The sequence below is a fragment of the Macaca mulatta genome, chromosome 4 (assembly GCF_049350105.2).
Source record: "Macaca mulatta isolate MMU2019108-1 chromosome 4, T2T-MMU8v2.0, whole genome shotgun sequence".
NCBI classification, from domain to species: domain Eukaryota; kingdom Metazoa; phylum Chordata; class Mammalia; order Primates; family Cercopithecidae; genus Macaca; species Macaca mulatta.
The window spans coordinates 79,293,902-79,313,339 of NC_133409.1; the positions used below are offsets into that span (position 1 = coordinate 79,293,902).

Below are 19,438 nucleotides of genomic sequence, written 5' to 3' on the forward strand. Positions count from 1 at the left end.
TTTGCAGAGTTTACAGCACATCAGAAAATCATTAAAAATTAGACATGGATACCGAAACCATTTCAGTTTAACTTTAGTCACAATATAACTTAAACCACTCCTCCATCTTCAGAAAATTTCTGCGTAGGCAATACTTTCACATAGCTCAGAAATAAAAGTATTAAAAAGTACACAGTAAAAGGCTTGTGTTTCCTACATTTATTTCCCCCACCCTTATCACCTTACCACATATAATTATTATTAGTTTTTAATGTATACTTCCATAGTTTAATGCATTACATATATATATGTATACACACACTATTCCCCCACTCTTTTGCACAAAATATAACATGCTATATACATTGCTCTCTATTTTCCATTTTTTCCCCTAAGTGTATTTGACTTTTTCGATCAGCACTGATAGAGCACAGAGGGACTCCTACCATGCAGACACTATGGAAAGGTGGAGAGATTTAAGCTAGGTACTAGATCTACCCACGTGGATAGAACAGGTTCCAGAGTGGGGTGGGGTGACATGATGGCAAGATCTGACTGCTGATGAAAGCAGAGATTTGACACAAAGTAGGTCCAAGGGCCCAGCAATCTCTAATCACACCAGATGGCACAAGTTATTTGAAATGACATCCCAATAGAAGTGCTGGGGTGTCCAGATGGATGACACTAGTAAGTCCTTTAAGTAAGTCACTATGGAGAATTTCTAACCTTGGTTTAAATATTTGTCCCCTGCAAAACGCATGTGGAAATTTAAACCCCAATGTGGCAATATTGAGAGGTGGGGCCTTTAAGAGATGATTGGGTCATGAGGACTCTGCCCTTACAAATGGACTAATTCATTCATGGATTAATGAACTAATGAGTTAATGGGTTAATAAATTATCATGGGAGGGGAACCGGTGGCATTAAAAGAAAAGGCAGAGACCTGAGCTAGCACATTAGCATGTTCAGTCACCTCTCCAAGTAATACTCTGTACTGCCCTGGGAGTCCCCACCAGTAAGAAGGCTCTCACCAGATGTGGCCCCTCAACCTTAGATGTAGCCTCCAGAATTGTAAGAAATGAATTCCTTTTTCTTATAAATGACTCCGTTTTAGGTATTCTTTAATAAGCAACAGAAAATAGACTAAAACAGTTAGTAAATGTCCTAGTCCTCAGGGTTGTGGGTTGGACTTCAAGATCTGGGGAGGTCTTACGTCTTGTAGAATGATTTCAGAACTGTGCTCGGTGAGATTAGCAGCATAAGCGACTTGAGACCCAATGTGGGCGCCCAGTGATAATGTTGATGTATTATGTCCTAGGCCAGCCCAACAGTGGAGGAGTCATGACATGTGGCCCAGGTGATGGGGCAGGTGTGGGGTGAGGTCAATGAGTCTGAGGTCCCTTAAATGCTTTATATTTTGGCTTCGGTTTAGTCTAAGAAATAAGGTGAGATTGGGGATTGGGCATTGGGAGAAACACCAGTGGACTTTTGTGGAACAGGTATAAAGAGAGAGAAGAGGAAATAACAGGAGGGAGAAGAGAAATGAAACAGAGGGATAGATCACCTCTCAAAGTGGCCACCTACCTGGGAAACATGGAAAATGAAAGGATTAGAAAATGGTTTTTTCTCTCCGCTACCTCAACCAATGTTTGTTGAACTGAATTGCTCTGCTTATTGACTAAATTAGAATAGCCAGGCTAGAAATTGGCAAACATACTACCTCTACAATTATAAAATTAATTGGGCAATGAAAAATGCTGTTAAGGCCTGGTGTGGTGGCTCACGCCTGTAATCCCAGCATTTTGGGAGGCTGAGGCAAGTGGATTATTTGAGGTCAAGAGTTCAAGAACAGCCTGGCCTATATGGTGAAACCCCATCACTACTAAAAATACAAAAAAACTAGTTGGGCGTGGTGGCACATGCCTGTTATCCCAGCTACTAGGGAGGCTGAGGCAAGAGAATCACTTGAACCTGGGAGGCAGAGGTTGCAATGAGCCAAGATCACACTACTGTACTCCAGCCTGGGCGACAGAGTGAGACTCCGTCTCAAAAAAACAAAAACAAAACAAGCTGTCAAAAACGACTGTGGTTAGAACCATCTCTGAGATAGTTGAGAATAAAGCAGATACTTCTCTGTTTTGGATGATTTGGGAGCATCCCAATCTCAAGAGTGAGATTAAAGATTCACAGATGTCTCTGAATGATGGGGCAGACAAGCATCACCAAGAACTAAGATTCGGACAAGTGACTTATAAAGGAGCAGCCGTGATTCGGCAATAGTCTATAGACTAGAGTTACTTTTGTTCTGAGGGGGAAGGAGAGGCTTATTTTTCTTCCTAAAAAGCACACACACGCACTAGTAGAAAATGGGAAACAGCAGCTTTATTCAGGCTGCCAAGAAGGAAAAGATCCAAATGGTTAAAGCAAAAGAATTTTTTTTGCTTGAATTAATAAAATAATTACTGTTTATTCTATTTTACTTGTTTGAATGTGATGCCAGAATAACTGAAAATATGACAATTTAATTTATAATCACTATAGTCACATATAATTTCGAGATGAAAATAAGTGACTAGAGTTGAAGGGGGATTAAAATATTCTTATGCTGGAAATCATTGAAATTCTCATTAAGGCAAGTGCTCTCTTTGAAGATATTTTATTTTAATTAATAATACATTACTCAATATTCTTGCTCCGTGTTTTTTTTTAAATAAACACTTTAATTCATAAAGGGTATCTCTTCATGTCCTGGAAATAACTCCACATAGTGGAATAAAGACATTTTCATTTCCAAAATGAGTTAAGCAGTAAATATAATATAATACATATAAGTAGATATATAAAAATAAATACAAAAACACATAATAATCTACAATGTTAATTCACTCTTATATGCAAAGAAAGAGTTATCCAATTCACATGTTTGTCACATAAATACATAATATGTCTTTATTTAATGATACCACTTTCTTATGCTTTTCTCTCATGTGAAAAAATGGTCTGTTTGAAATATAAATATTTTAAATAAACATAGCTTCTATGCTAAAGCCAACTAAATATTTAATGCAATTGTTTAAAGGAAAACTTGTTTTGTATAAATAAATATGCAATCCTTGATGATTTTTCTCATTTCAGATTTAAATTCTAGCAATATTCTAATTTGTAGTTACACTTTTTCCTGTAGTTGTTGTATGTGTAAATTTGAGAGGCAGTATTGTATTTGTAGCTATAAATCTGTATTCGTTTATGCAAGCAGGTATAGTAAATGTCTTTTTCTTAAAGCTAGTCAAGTGAAGCAGTGGGATTGGAGAAGGAACAAAGAAATCTGTAACTGGCTGTGATCAATTAGTTATAAACACCACTGCACTCGGTTCGGACCTGCACGTTTTCTAATTTAATTGAAAGATTCAATATAGTATTGTCAACTTTAAGAAATGTTACAACGTGTTAAAAATAATAAACGAATACAATAACATAGAACATATGGAACAGTTACAGAAACAGGTAAATTCTGGTTGTTTTGGAAAATGTAAATTGCTTAGCTATAATACAAATTAAAAATGTGAGAGTTAGTTTGCATAAATAGATATAATTTATTCTGCCTGGGAAAGAAGGTCATTGGTGGTCCTTGTTATAATTCCCTCAGCAAATCTGCTGAATCTTGCAGGAAATGCTCAGGTTCACTGGGGAGAGTGGATTAAGAGAAGGGTAATTTAGAATGTACGGGAGGTGCCCCTGGCACCTAGAACTCACTGTCAATTTAAACCACGCAGAATCTAAATAGAGTCAACATTTGTTTCCCAGTAATATTGGCCAGGGTGGTGGTAGTGGGGTGTGTGTGTGGGTGGGTAGGTGGGGTCTTGCACTCCTGAGCTAATGGTTCAGTAAACCTCTCAGCCATGATCTCAAGAGACAGAGTTTAAAACACATCAGTGGGGAAGAGAAAGGCTGTTGTACTGCCTCTTGCCTCCTCCCAGCCCTGGTATGATATGCAGAGGGAGAAAGATTAAGAGAGCAAGGGTGAAAAGAGAGAGAGGAGAAGGGATGATGGAGAAGGTGAGAGAGGGAGACAACAGGCAGATCGTACGTGGATCCCAGAGCCAATTCTTCTGTTGTAGAGATTTTGAGCCTCTCTGAGGCGGCGGGTGTGGTACAGCGAGTAGAGAGTAGAGACAGTGCCTGGCTGAACCCATTCCAGTGACACTTAGAGACAGTGTCGCCTGAACCACACTCTGCCTCTCCTTGCTCTCTCAAGTTCCTGCCCTTCTTCTCCCTGCTCTGGCTCCATCCCTACACTGGGATCCCAGTTAATCTGTGGCTTCAAGTCTCTGCCTCTCCCAGGTATACCAACTGGCCTCCTCCCTTCCCTGACCTGTTTGGCTTGGCCTTGGGGCTGTGGCAGCCCAATGCCCAGAGCTTTCTGCAAGGGAGGAGGCCACAGCAGACCCTTCCTTGCCACCTACATCAAGGAACTTATTTTTTGCCTCAATTCTGAACACTGTCACGAATTGTTTCCTGGACTTCAGCAAACATTATAGGATATATAATTGCATTATGCTCAAATAACTATTTTTGTTTTGTATTATAAAAGGCATACTTACTAAAGGACAAATATAGGAAACAACTTGAAACTCTGGCTAGGATCAATGACTGGGTTTATCAGGGGTTTTTTTTCCCCCAGTTATAAATTATTTCTTATAAAGAGAAAAGAATAAAATGTGAAACCAATTTGAAAGTAAGTATAAAGAACAGTAAGCCAGCTTACTTAATTTTTTAAATTTAAATTTGATTTTTAAACTCAATATCTTATAAAATGTTTTATATTTCTGGTACCCTTACTGATATTATGCTACTTTGATTTAGAAAGCATTCCGTATTGAATTTCACTACCTACTTTTTTCACGTTCTAAATACAAGCTAATAATCTCTTCATGTCCTTTTTACTGCTTTCCATCACTAAGTAAGCTTTAACATTTTTTTATTGTGGTAAAATACATGTAACAAAATCTACCATCTTAAACATTTTTAACTATACAGAACTATACAGATCAATATATTAACTACACTTAACAATATTTAAGTACATTCACACTGTTGTGCAGCTAATCTCCAGAACTCTTTCTATCTCACACGAAGTAATTTTTTAAAATCTTAATATACGGTGTTACTAAAGCAAATGTCTTTTGGGATGGAGGAAAGCATTTCTTTCATGACAAATACATTTCGCTATTAACCCTCATTGATCTTATAATAAGTTACAACAAGAAATGTATTATACAACCTTCAGGCCTGGCAGTGAAACTAGCTCTCACTCACCCTGTGACTAAAGATACCATTCTACTTTCCCATCCTGCAGACAAGTAAGTGCATGAGTAATATCTTTCCACAAGTGAAGGAATGCAGTTAATTCCTTCATTAGTACATTCCTCTATCTCCCACCTTGGAGAAAACTTTTCTTTTAAGGCAATATAATTAAGTCAGAACCTTCTGTACAAGCATCTAGATATTAAGAAGTAACTATTGATAAAATAACTCAGAATGCCTTACAGTACAAAAAAGCATAAATGCTTCTTAAAGGAAAGAACAATTAATTCCAAATATAGATGTCATATTACTCTGTATGCCTTCAAGTTAAAGCCTAGTTCATATAAAAGAAAAAAGGGTGGGCAAAAGGCACCTACAAGAAGGAAGAAGACACCTGAAGGCAGCAAAAAGCAGAGTCAAGTTCATTCATTAAGCTCATTCTTTTTTTTTTTTTTTGAGAAAGTCTCACTCTGTCACTCAGGCTGGAGTGTAGTGGCATGATCTCGGCTCACGCAACCTCCACCTCCTGGGTTTAAGCAATTCTCCTGCCCCAGCCTCCTGAGTACACGCGATTACAGGTGCCCACCACCACACCCAGCTAATTTTTTTGTATTTTTGTTTGTTTGTTTGTTTTTAGTAGAGTCAGGGTTTCATCATGTTGGTCAGGCTGGTCTCAAACTCCTGACCTCAAGTGATCTGCCTGCCTCAGCCTCCCAAAGTGCTGAGATTATAGGCGTGAGCCACCAGGCCCAGCCAAGCTCATTCTGTATTATCATGGTGCTTTGATATATAATGTTATATATGATATATATAATAACCATATAAAAATAGATTATATAATAAATTACTTTATATTATTATATTGTTAAATATAATTATATAGAAAATTACAGAATACATATTATAGAACATGTATTACATATGATATATATGACATATATGATATATATAATTTATGATATATAATATATACCATTACTTTTAAGTATGTGTTTCTTAGGCTATCTTACAGTGCTTTAACTCTTTGAAGGGTTTATTCTCGGGAGTCAAACATTAGAAACGAAGCATTACCTTTTTAAATATTCCAGACTCTAGAAGTAAGGAACCAAGCGCCTCACTGGTGGTGTGGAAGAACTGGGAATCCCCACAGTGCAGTGGAAATTCCTGGGACTCTCGAACCACATGTCTTCCATCTACTAGCTCCAAAGCTCTGCAAAGAATGGAAACACAGTCATGTCAATACGCTATGAACAATGCCAAAATCTCAAGAAACCCAAAGGCATATTTCTCCATGTACTAATATATTTCCAGTCAGCCCAAATAATGAATCATTCTTCAAAACCTACACAGCGTTGTAGATAATCTGGTGCTCTCATAGCACATTTATAAATCAACCTGGATGACTTCACCCTGTGCCTAACTGAATTCTTTTAAATCCTATGCAGAAAACAAATTAGAGATAGACAGAGGTAGACAGATAACTAGATGAATAGACAGATTTTGGCGTGAAAGTAATCTAATTTCATTTTCCAATTTCCTGGTGTTTCTATGTCATGGCTCTTAAGAAATAACAAAAAGAAATTTGTAAGTTTCCTGAACACTGGAAATAAAGTGGGAACTGAATCCCAGTTAGAGACACGATCTAGACTATGCCAGGAAAAAGGAACTGTTCCTAGGATTATAATATTTATCAGATTCAAAAGGAATGGAAACTAATAAAGGCAGACAGAATGTTTTATAGACTCTGATGGTTGCCCACCCCAAAACCATTTCCTTTATTCAACCCTCCAGTGTCCTCCCCCCTCCCCCATACACACTGCCTTTGCTAATAATCCTAAATTTGTTCAACGATTCATCCTCCATATGCCTCAGAGGAAGCTGCTTCCAGCCCCAGTAGTCAGTCCGGATTGCTCTAATCCTGGTGTCCAGTTCCCCTCACCAGTAACTGATTTAGGCAAATGCCCATACATATCTGTCTTGCTGATATTACCACATTGATTGATACCCCCCTAACCCTCTGAAATGTTCATACTTTGCCCTACTTCTCTGGTGCAATCCTGACCAATGAGATGTGAGAGGCGTCTGCTGAAGGAATGGGGGAAAAGGTCTTCTACAAGAAGAAAAAGTTTCCCTTTCCTGCAGGCCAGGGTCATGCCTGCATGTGATGAATGTGATAGAACATCTTGGGATCATGTGCGGGATTAGCCTAAGGAGACTAGACTGAGGAAAAAGCAGAGCGGAAATACCTATCTCTTGATTTCTTGAAATGAGCAGCAGAATTACCTATCTCTGGAGTTCTTGTTGTGTTAGATAATAAATGTCCTATTCTTCAGGCCATTTTGACTTGGGTGTTCTTTGTTGTCTGCAGTTGAGCATCATACCTGATCCAAGGTTTGCTAGATTTTCTAAGCACAGGAATAAAGATGCCAGAGCAGAATGAGAGCTTTGAATGAAGAATGCCAGTAAAGTACAAAGAGAACTAAAAATGCAAGACCTCAGCATTTCACAGAAGAAACAGAAGCTGCTTTTGTGGGATTTCTACAATGTTGCAAGGATAAAAAGAGGAATAGAGCAAAGCGTTAACACTTTAGAGGGGCAGGAAGATCTAATCAATATGGTAATATCAGCAAGGGAGATAGAGAATTTGGCATAATTTGTGGAACTCTATTGTGTACTTTTTTTTTTTTTTTTTTTTTTTGAGACAGAGTCTTGCTCTGTCGTCAGGCTGGAGTACAGTGGCATGATCTTGGCTCACTGCAACCTCCACCTCCCGGGTTCAAGTGATTCTCCTGCCTCAGCAGCTGGGATTACAGGCATGTGTCACCACATCCAGCTAATTTTTTTGTATTTTTAGTGGAGACGAGGTTTCACCATGTTAGCCAGGCTAATCTCGAACTCAAAGTGCCAGGATTACAGCATGAGCCACTGTGCTTGGCCCCTGTACATATATTTTTTTAAACCATTATTGTTTGCATTATATAAAATGTAAAGGTATATTAACAGCAATATATTTCTTTTTGTTTTTCCTTTAGTTTCGTACTATGAAAGTAATACTTGTGTATAGTAAAGACAATATATTACGCCACATATAAACACATATAAAAACACATTTCTACCTGTGAGGCTAGTATCTTCTTAGGAATTTAAATACAGTATTTTTGAAGGGAAAGAGAAACACATATAGCTCAGGAGAATTTAAGTAACAACTGAAAAATACCTTAAAGTTGAAATGCTGTCATCGTCTTACCATGAATGTGTCTTACATCAAGACCTATTTTTACTAATTGTTCCAGTGACCCTAAATTACAGTATTCACCTTGTCCTGCTGCTCACAAATATGCCAAAGCAGCAGCAAACAAGAGAAGACTATTCCAACCGCTGCGGACTTAACACATTGTCTGCCATTCAAGTACTAACCAGGCCTGACCCTGCTTAGCTTCCGACATCAGACAAGATCAGGTGCATTCAGGGTGGTGTGGCCATAGACTGGACTTACACATTGTAAAAAGTCAACCATGAATGTTAGGCAGTCTGCTCCCCTTAATGTTTTTCCTTTTTGGAAAAACATATGTGCCCATTGACTGACTCCAAGTGACATCAGAGATGAAAGCAATCTACATGTGCTTCCTAAGCTTTGCATTGTCAGAGGCGGACACTCCAAAAAAGACCTATCTCTTCTTCCTAGATACTTATGTATTACATAATTAAAAGCTGGCAAGAGTAGCCTTTTCTATATATTTTGCTCGTGATACAATCCCTGATTAAAACATAGGATCCTTTTGCCTGCAAATAACAGTCCAACTCACAGAAGCCTGATAAAAAAATATATAATCACATATAAAACAAAAGGGGTAGATTGAGTTGGTTTAACCAGTATAGTCCTTTGCTACTGACTTCAGTAATTGCTACAGTTCTAGCTGTCACACAGAGGTATGATAATTCCTTCCTGAGTAACTTGCTTAGAAATGAGGGAAATCTCCTCTAGAAGCCACTTAGCAGGCTTCTTTTCATTCCTGCACTAAACCGATCACCGGACCAAACCCATTAAGGCTGACACCTGAAGGACACTACCGTGCAGAAATTACGCACCTGAAGAAACTGAGGTTCAATTAGGAAAAAAGGAGAAGGAAGAGGGTACAAATGGATGTCGACGTGCATTCTATCCTCTCCCCAGCTTTGTCTTAAAATAAGTTCCCCACACTTGCTACACTTTGGGAGAGGTAGAGATGACACATATTTAAGACGGAATTCGAGCTATCAGAGTAGGAACTTTCATAATTTGGGCCTCATAGCGTGTTGAACCCTGTGAACCTGCCTGCCCTCCTGATTTGGGGGGTAAACTAAGTCGATACAGTGTGCTATCCAACAGTCAGTTCTCTATACTTGGGTCACGATCTCCCAGATGGGAGGGTACACATGGCTCTGGGGGAAGGCTTAGTTTTTCAATTTAATTCACTAACAAATGGCACTAATAGTTTTTCAGTGCCTACAGGAGGTGAGGACTATCACAGACAATTCCAGGGAAGGCCCTAGCTTCACCATCATTCTAAAACAGGAACTGCTGAGTATGTGTGGTACACGTAATAACCTCTGCTTCCCTTTGACAGGAGGTTGGAATGATGGGGCGTTGGCTAAATTCCCTTTCCTCGTGACCCAGACCCAGACAATGCTGCTGTGCACCTGGCCATAGATGCCATGATTTCACAGTTTGCCCCAGGACTTGGTTGGAGGTGAGGCAAGGTCACGGGATGTGTGGGCTGAGAGGGCTTCATAAACAGAGTTCTGCTTCAGGGCAGCTTCTCACCCAGCCCCGGAAACTCGGGCTGTCCCAGGAGCGTGTTCTACTTCCTCTCTAGAATCAGTCACAGGCCTTCTATTCCTAGCAAGCTTACTGGACAAGTTTGTCTCCTGAAACACAACCTTCACAAACTATTACACAGAAGCAATACACTTGAAATCGTGCCAAGAGGTCTCTAAGACCTAAAGGAACTTTGTAACACTATCTAACATTCATTCTTTCAGCATTTTCTAGATCTTCCATGATATGTCATATATCAAGGCACACAAAGGTGAACAATTCCACTCCCTGCCCTCAAGGATATTAAGGTCTAGTAGACACAGGGGCTTATCGAATGGGCAGAAATATTTTCAATTCCGAATAATGGTTACCTCTGGAACTACACATAGATAAGTCTCCCTAGCCTAAAAGCCAATATAATAAATGTTTGCAACAGGAAAGACGAATTGGAAAGTTTGTTAACTTTTCTTTTCCAAAGGGTAATTTTTTCATTATTATTATTTTAGTTTTTGTGGGTACATAATAGGTATATATATATATATATTTATGAGGTACAAGCAGTCAAAGTATAATAATCACAACATCGACAATGGGTTATCCATCCCCTCAAGCATTTATCCTTTGTGTTACAAACAATCCAATTATACTCTTTTAGTTATTTTTAAAGGTACAATTACATTATTATCACTATAATCACCCCGTTGTGCCATCAAATACTGGGTCTTATTCATTCTTTCTATTCCTTTTGTACCCAAAGGGTTAATTTTAGTTTTACTCCTGACGAGTAGGGTGTAGGTGGTCATAAGAGAGGCTAAGCTTGGCTCCCTGATGAGAAATTTATGTGCCAAAGGAAGCACGGTTTGCTTTGTGAATAGTCACAACTGGTCATTTATTAACGACAATAACGTCTTGGATAAATAACATAAAACAACTGCCAAATGCTATATTGGTCTGCAGTCTTAGCAGATGATAATTTATTAATTTGCTAATTATAATCCTTTGTTCTTCCTTTTTTTTTTTTTTTTTTTTTAGCACAGATATTATACTGCCAGAGAGAAAGTTTCAGTGTTAAGTATGGTACTTGATTTTACTCAGACTTAGAAGTAAGTGGAACATTTGCCAGTTCATTCAATTATGTTTCCTTTTTATTTGGCTTACTTATAAAAACCGGATTGCCCCCTCCCTGGAGATTAAGTTGGTAGCAAAATTAATAATGGCAAGACTGTTTTCCCTTCTCCAAGTTAAAAGAGCCACATGGCTATTCTCAGACAAATCCCAGAGTTGTGAGACCTGGAGCTTATATAAGAAGTGGGCCGGGCGGGGGCGGGGGAGGTGCTCTTTAATAAAAAGAAAAGAGAATCTCTTACTTTCTCAAGATTGACAGTGCTAGGGCCTCTCCGAAGGCCATGAAAGTGGCCCTGATAAATCTGCTTCGAGGTTTCCTAACGTTGGTCTACTCCACCAAGTTATTCCTTAAGCATTTAAATATGTGCAGCCTAATATAAGGCAAGTTAAATAAGTTTCTTCAATAATTCTTGGTTTACAGTAATGTACATCCAAAATAATAAAAAGTAGCATAAAAGTTTAGGTTTAACTATAGTTTATTAGTTATAAATTGATGCTGTACTGCCATCTATTGTCTGTCCAAAGAATTATTACTGTGTTCAACTGAGCCTCAGAGTTGAGATTTCAAAGTCACCAAAAGGTGCTTCCACCTGCATTGAATTGAATTATTTCCTCAAGAGAACTTAAGACACCAGATAATAGAACCACTCTTCTGAATTAAGGCATTGGTTGTAAAGCGCATAAGTTTCCTGGCCACAAAGGAAGGAGAAAATTTAATTCACTAACAAACGGCACTAATAGGGTGCACAGTGTTTCTTTACTGCAACTGCTAAATGGTAGAGAGCAACCATTTACTGAGCAACCTCTTTCCTGCTAACATTAAACGCCGTATTCGATTACGGACACATACCATCAGATAATGCTAGACCTGAAAAGGCCCCTAGTGGTTACCTGGTTCAGTCACCTCACTGCAGATTTGCAGAGACAGTGTTCCTGAGAAACCACGTGACTGACTGACAGTGTTGAGCCTGTTGGTTACCCATGTATATGGTACTGGAAGCCCAGGCTCACAAAGAGGCATCTAATGACTGTGCGGATAGAGCTATGTAAATCTTTCCCATCTCCAGAAATAAAACAAAACCCCAACATCTATTTCCCTTGGGAAACCAAGGATTTTTGGATTTACAGAATGGGTTTCTCCTTTAGAAGCAGTGTTGTCTTCAAATTTATATTTTTCTCAGCTGAATAAAGGATCAAATATAGCAATGTATACACACAGATTTCAGAGTCATACCAGCCTGGCCATTAGCTATGTGATCTTGAGCTAGTTACTTCTTTAAGCCTCACTTTCTTCATCTGCAAAATGGGAGTGATAAATTGTTAAGAGAATTAAATTAGGTAAAACTTGTAAAATGCTTAGCCTGTATTGCCATATAGTAGGTTCTCAATAAGTATCAGCTATTGTAATTATGCATATGAATGTCAATTGACGTTTCCTGAATAATAATTTATAAGGAATTATATAGATGGTACTTTGAGCTAGCATATTTATCAGGCTCGAATATGAAAGGAGAATGTCTGGGTTGGAAGATCCCTTAGAGATAATCTAGTGAGCCAACCATACCATTTTTCAGATGAGTTCATGGAGGCCCAGAGATATTCACTGTTCAAAGTCTCACGGCTAATGACTGACAGAGTTAGGATTAGAGAACCCACCCAACTCCTCACTCAGAGACTAATTTTAAATTCTCAGTAGATGAGTTTTGTGATCACAAAATTCCAAGTTGGATGGGGAAATGAAAACAATTTGCTATGCTCATTCGAAACAAAGCATCCTCAAAGTTATAGGTATGTAAAGAATGCTACATCACTAACCCAAGTATTTCATGTTGCCGATGGTAATAGAATGCAGAAACTCTGCCATCTAGTGGTTGCATAAGAATATCACTCTGCTACTCATCCTTTTTAGCAGTGCTTTTGTAAAAAGTAACACTCCCTGGTCCAGTTAGCCTCTACTTCCTGATTGCATTCACCTTCCTGGGCACTTTGATGGTTTTTGTTTGTTTGTCTGTTTGTTTGTTTTGTTGGTTTTTGTAAAGACGGAGGTCTCCCTGTGTTGCCTAAGCTGGTTTTGAACTCCTAGCCTCAAATGATTGTCTCACCTAAGACTCCCAAAGTGCCAGGATTACAGGTGTGAGCCAGCAAGTCTTTTAAAATGGCAGCCTGAAGGCTGGGAGCCATCTCCCAATGTGCTGTGTGGTGCAGAAATGTCTAAGTTCCCCTCACATCTGACCAGTGGGATGCAAATCATCTCTCCAACAAAGGCTGGAAATGTTTGCCTTAATACTTCTATCTTGTGAAACCGAGGCTTTGGGTGCTACTGAGTCTGTGAAAGTTAAGCAAGGCATCTCAGGACCACTACTATGTTGACTTTGATCATTTCAGATCACCCCACATGATTAATGAACCATGAAACCCATCCAGAACCAGGCTAGGTTCAAGAAGGTTTGGCTTTATTAGCATTGGTCCCAGAGGAAGAAATGATTTCATTCTGGGCACAAGCAAAGAGAAGCCAAGGTCGAGGACAAAACAACCAGGAGAATTGTTGTGCAAATCCCCAGAACTGAGGAACTGAGGTCTGTGCCTCAAGGAAAGGCTCGAGTTTATCAAGAGTCTTGTGTTTCATGTGTGATTGCACATGCTCTCATTTACAGAAGCCGAAGATCATCGCATTTTTTTCAGCTTCTCTTTGTAACAGTCAAGTTGGGCAAGTTTTGTTTTCAGTTGTCAAAATACAAAAGATTTTTTTGATTGCTGGAATTTTCCTTTTAAGGCAATTCAAATTCTTATCATCTAACCGCAGAGAAGAGAAAATGTAGCTTTTATTTTGATAGTGTCTATACTCCCCAAAGAAAGACTAATGATCTTACTAAGCTCGTGGATAACAAATTAATAATGTAAAAGAGGGTATTTTCAATTGTTTTCCTTTGTAGCACCAAACAAAGCTACTGATGATATTACCATGGAGCAGGCAAGGAGGAAAAAGCCTGGCAGAATATGGTTATATTAATGGATACAAAAATACAGTTAGATAGAATGAATAAGATCTAGTATTTGGTAGCATAACAGGTGGCTACAGTCAACACTAATTTATTGTACATTAAAAAATAACTAAAAGAAAATAATTGCATTGTTTGTAACACAAAGGAAGGATAAATGCTTGAGGTGATGGATACCCCATTTACCCTGATGTGATTATTACACATTGTATGCCTGTATCAAAATATCTCATGTACTCTATTACTACATACACTTACTATGTACCCACAAAAACTAAAAATGAAAAAGAAATTATGTGGTTATAGGCACAAGGGTAGAGAAATCATTCTAAAATACCAGGGGCAACTCTGAGGAGTCATCTTTGAGCCCTCCTGCTCCAATCAATCCACCTCTGATCACTCATTAAGGGGTCCTCTGTCATCACATTTGAGCTTGCTTTGAGGGACACTATAAGATGCAGCCACATAGAACTCTTGGTTGGACATATTGCAGGGATGCCGAGAAGGATGTTAGGTACCATCTTACTTAATATCCTTTATACGGATACTGAAGGGAAAGATTTCTCTCATTGTGAAATGCCAAGAAAAGCTTTTCTCTTTCTCACCCCTTCCTTGTCTTTTAGACAATGAGGTCCATGTACTTGATCATGAATCAATTTTAACAATTATACAGAACTTTATGAATGTGTGTTTCTGTAAAGCAATTGTTTCTCTTATCACACTATCATTCTTTTAGTTTTCTGATCTGTATTTATTTGCATTGTTAATTGGGTGCAAACTACTGTAAATCTTTTAGAGGAAGAAGTGACAGGGAGGCAGTTATAAATACATGAAAACTGTTTCTTCCACCTCACCAGTATGACATCCATCTACCCTTGTGCATTCCAACCACCACTATCCTACTTCTAAACTTCATTATGCCTTCAATTTAGTAAGAGTCCAGTTATTTTCTGCTACTGAGTCTCTCCTGCAGCCTTTAATCCATTCTAACTTTACGAATAGATTGATCTTCCTGATGTACTGTCGGGTTTGAAAACCATCAGATAGTTCAGCACTGTCTACAGAATAAATCCCTTAGTTCATTGTCTGGTATTCAAGTGCTTTCACCTTCTGGACCCAGTCTAACTTTTCAAATGTAGCTCCCCTACACACCCTATATTCCAGGCAATTTTGTTACATTTTAGCTTACTTATCACTGATGGCTCTTTCTCTCATCTCATCTCTTTAAGGGGCTCCTGGGTGTGAGTCCCTTTGTTTCTGCCACGGCATATAATAACATCTGTCACATCACAGATGCTCAGTAAGAGTTTACTGGCTGAGTGACTACAAAGCGCTTTCTGCAAAGGTGGTTTGATTCATGAAGATAGCAGCTGCTTGTAGAGCCTGTTGCTATTTATGACTGTTTCAAATAATGTCAATATAAAGCTTTGGTTCAAAAGCACCTCCTCCTAACCACGATAGTTACATGCAAAACTGGTCTGTTGGTTGTCATTTTCCAGAAGTCTGTGGTGATGGCACACACTTTGAAGTTAACTTTATAGCATCTTTAATATGCATCATCTGCCTATTTTGTTTACCTTTGCCCCACCTTAGCTCACTAGTCCAAAACCCATTCCAGCAACAATTAGTAAGAGTCTCTTAAACTCTGGGGTCCCTAAACAACCTGGCACGAAACTCATCTGTCTTAGTTAATCCTTCCAGGCACTCAAATAATTATCTTCATCAATCCTGAGCTTTGATGGCACTTACACTGCTGCAATCATCATTACTTCATGGCATTTCTAGAAGCAATAAAGTTTCAAGAGAAATTGTGTAACTGTTCCTTGTATCAAACATTTTTTAGCATTTATTGTATTTTGTGAACTCACAAACACCTACTTTTCTTATAGATCATATACTCTCAACTTTCTCACAGCTATAATTCAGAGGTTTCAAGGCTCTATGCAATATATTCTTTCATATGGTGGTCAATAAATCTTGACCAGAAGTGAGAATTGAGTCTTTAAAGGTTACTTGCAAGACCTCTAAAACATTCCTACGCATAATAGGGTGCTTAGAGTAAATGCCTTTTGATAATAATATAAAACTAAAAGAATAACATTTTCAATATGAGAGTGGGTTTCCTTATCTTTTTTAGTTTTTCAAAATAATTCTTATGGAGGTTCATTTTTTTTACATTAATTTTTATAACTGTCAGTTTCATCATGTTCCACTTACTCAATTTCCAAATACCTGCCAGTTGTTTGATGATTAATACAAAATGATCAGTAATTAATACATAATTCATAATTGTCTGAATCATATATTTGGCTTCTCTTACTCACCTGCACCAGGTGGGTCAACTCCACAAGGGACCAAAGTTGCTTTAAGGCTTCCTAGATACATACATCCTTATGTACATACATCCTTATGTAGTGACTAGAATTGTCATCAAATACCTAATGAATTAGTTCAATTAACTGGTGTTAATGTTTCAAAAGAGAACTCTAATTTAAAATCATTTCTCATGGAAAATCTTATGTGTATTAGCAACACATTAGCGATACAGATTTGCTGACTGAAGACAATGGAACAGCTGTGAAGCTGAATCTGAGATGGACTGATATTTATCATCTCAGCTCTCATGAATAGAAACTCTCTAAGGTGCAGACGCAAGCAGAGGGAGGAAGAGATTATCACATCTCTTCTTCCCTCTGATGTGATATGATTCACATCATATCCCTACTCTCCATGTATCCAAACAAAGTTGTCCTTGCAAAGATGCTAGTCACAAGCTCCAAATGTCAGCTTCAAATTCCCACCCTAAGGGTATTCCAATACCACTCTAACCTCCTTCTCCCCTCCCTCCACCTCAGACTTCCAGTTGTGGTCAGACAGATCTGTTTGCCCTTCCCATACCTAACACTTGCTTCATTATTTATACGTCTTTGCTTGGGTTTTCTGTTAATGCTTTTGCCTCTCCTCTTTGTAATCTTTGGCTATCAAATTCCATCAAGTCTAATTTCAAAATTCACTTCCTCCAAGATTTCTCTGATTGTAATAAATCCTGTATTTCATAAGCCCCGAAAAGTCAATTTCATGTAGCTGAAATATTATACCACAGTAAAAAGAAAAGAACATCATTATGAATCACAGAATTGTTTCAATACTAGTTTTTAAAAAGAACAAGAAAGCAATAAAATGGTGTGAGAAATAATGTTTATTTTTCTCAAGTGTAGATTATTCTTTTTTTAAGAATAGGAATTATTGAGAAACGTCAGTTTAATCAGAAAGAGATGGTGGGTGGAGAATTTTTCAGAGGCTATAAGATGACTTTACAGAGCTTTTGTTGTTACCACATGTTGATGATTATTATTTCTAATTTCACATCAAGATTCATGGCTTTTCCCTTTCCTTCACACAAATGCATCACTAGCTTTACTTTTAGGCTTTACAGCCATCAACTGAGTGATAGTGATTAATAATGGAATGAAAGGAGAAACAAAGAATGGAAAGAAAAAAAGAAAGGGGCTGGGTGCAGTGGCTCACACCTGTAATCCCACCACTTTGGGAGGCCGAGGCGGGTGGATTGCTTGAGCTCAGGGGTTCCAGACCAGCCTGGGCAACATAGTGAAAACCCACCTCTACCAAAAAATACAAAAATTAGCTGGGCATGGTGGTGTGCCTATAGTCCCAGCTACTTGGGAGGTTGAGGCAGGAGACTTGCTTGAATCCAGGAGGAGGAGGATGCAGTGAGCCGAGATCACACCACTGCACTCCAGCCTGGGTAACAGAGAGAGACTCTGTCTCAAAGAAAAAAAAGAGAGAGAGAGAGAGAAAGAAAGGAAAGTGTTTCAAATAAGGTGAGGATGTGCTTTAAAGGAAGGAAAATTATATATATGGAAATAATGTAGCTGAGGGGGAGTAGAGAGCAGAAGAAGAGCGGCGGCACAGCAGGTGCACAGCCCTGGAAGGGGAAAGCCACCAGCCCCATGTCTTCCCTGGGCTGGGCGCTGGGACTGCCAGGCTTAGCATGGGTTTCTTGTACAGCTCTTGACACAGAGGACTGAAGGATGTGCAAAACGCAGGGGAGAGAAAGTAAGTGGTTCTGAACTTTGAGGTTGAACATTATGAAATACCATTTTTGTAGGTCAAAACCAGTCAAATATGGCAATTTCATATAGTTGGACCTAGTATTACTTGGTAAGTGTTCATCTAGGTTTTCCGTGAACATATATCAGTTTCTTAGTTTAATCACAGACTTTTTAGGAGCTAAGAACCATATCACCTTCTGTCTCTATAACCTGTACTCAGTGGGTATAAAACAAATGCTTTTTTTTTTTCCAGTCAGGGATGATACAAAACAAGTTTTTTCTTGTGCCACTGGTTGAGGTTTCCAGTACAGAGAGAGTTGAGTCACTAAACCACAGAGCACTCTGTCCCAAGAAAATATTTATTTTGTTTAACAGCATTTTAAATTAGGGAGTGTTATCTCATCAGGTAGAATGAGGACTCATGAGTCAATAGTCTCTGCACACAGGAGATTTTTATTCCTGCAGTCAAGACGAAGGTAGAAACTTTCACTGTGTGAAAATTGGGCACCATCTAACAGAAAGAACCTCTGTATTCATATTCTTCAGTTAAAAATATCGTCATATTGTCTTTGTACCAAAATTTAAAAAATATTAACAATATTTCAAAAAGGAAACAAACTTGTTTTTTATAAACTAGATAATGGTAGGATATATAAAAATGCTTCTAAAAATGAGAAATTCATAAAATTAAAAAGGAGATAAATAAATTTTATTAAAATTTTCTATTTCGCACATTGTTTAAAATGGAAGAAAAAAGGCTATTGGTATTTTTCCCAGCTTTGACAATTGCTTTTTACTGAAAAGGATCAAAATATTTTATTAGCAAAATTAATTTCCCAATCTGTCATCCATTTTTTTTTTCTTTAAAAGAAGAAAATCTTAGGTTTTCCTCATTTGGGAAATACTCAAAATGTTTCTCTCTCTCTCTCTCTCTTTTTTTTTTTTTTCATTTTTTAGTAAATCGAGACCAGGTCTCACTATGTTTCCCAGGCTGGTTTCAAACTCCTGGGCTTAGGTGATCCTCCCACCTTAGCCTCCCAAAGTGTTGGGATTACAGGCATGAGCCACTGCACCTGACCATATTTTTCTCTTGTTACCAAATTTAAGAGTTACAATTTATGTTACTAGACTTTAAATATGAGAAAATCACATAACTGCAA

At 38.3% G+C, this 19,438-nt stretch overlaps 1 protein-coding gene across 1 annotated transcript in view; it reads right to left on the reverse strand.

Moving 5' to 3' along the window:
• The window catches only part of CRYBG1 (crystallin beta-gamma domain containing 1), a 214,597-nt gene that overhangs the window by 120,919 nt on the left and 74,240 nt on the right, over positions 1-19,438 (reverse strand). Inside the window, exon 2 of the mRNA XM_077999635.1 lies at positions 6,355-6,493. Coding sequence (XP_077855761.1) covers positions 6,355-6,493 — 139 coding nt within the window. The remainder of the gene's footprint in view (positions 1-6,354; positions 6,494-19,438) is intronic.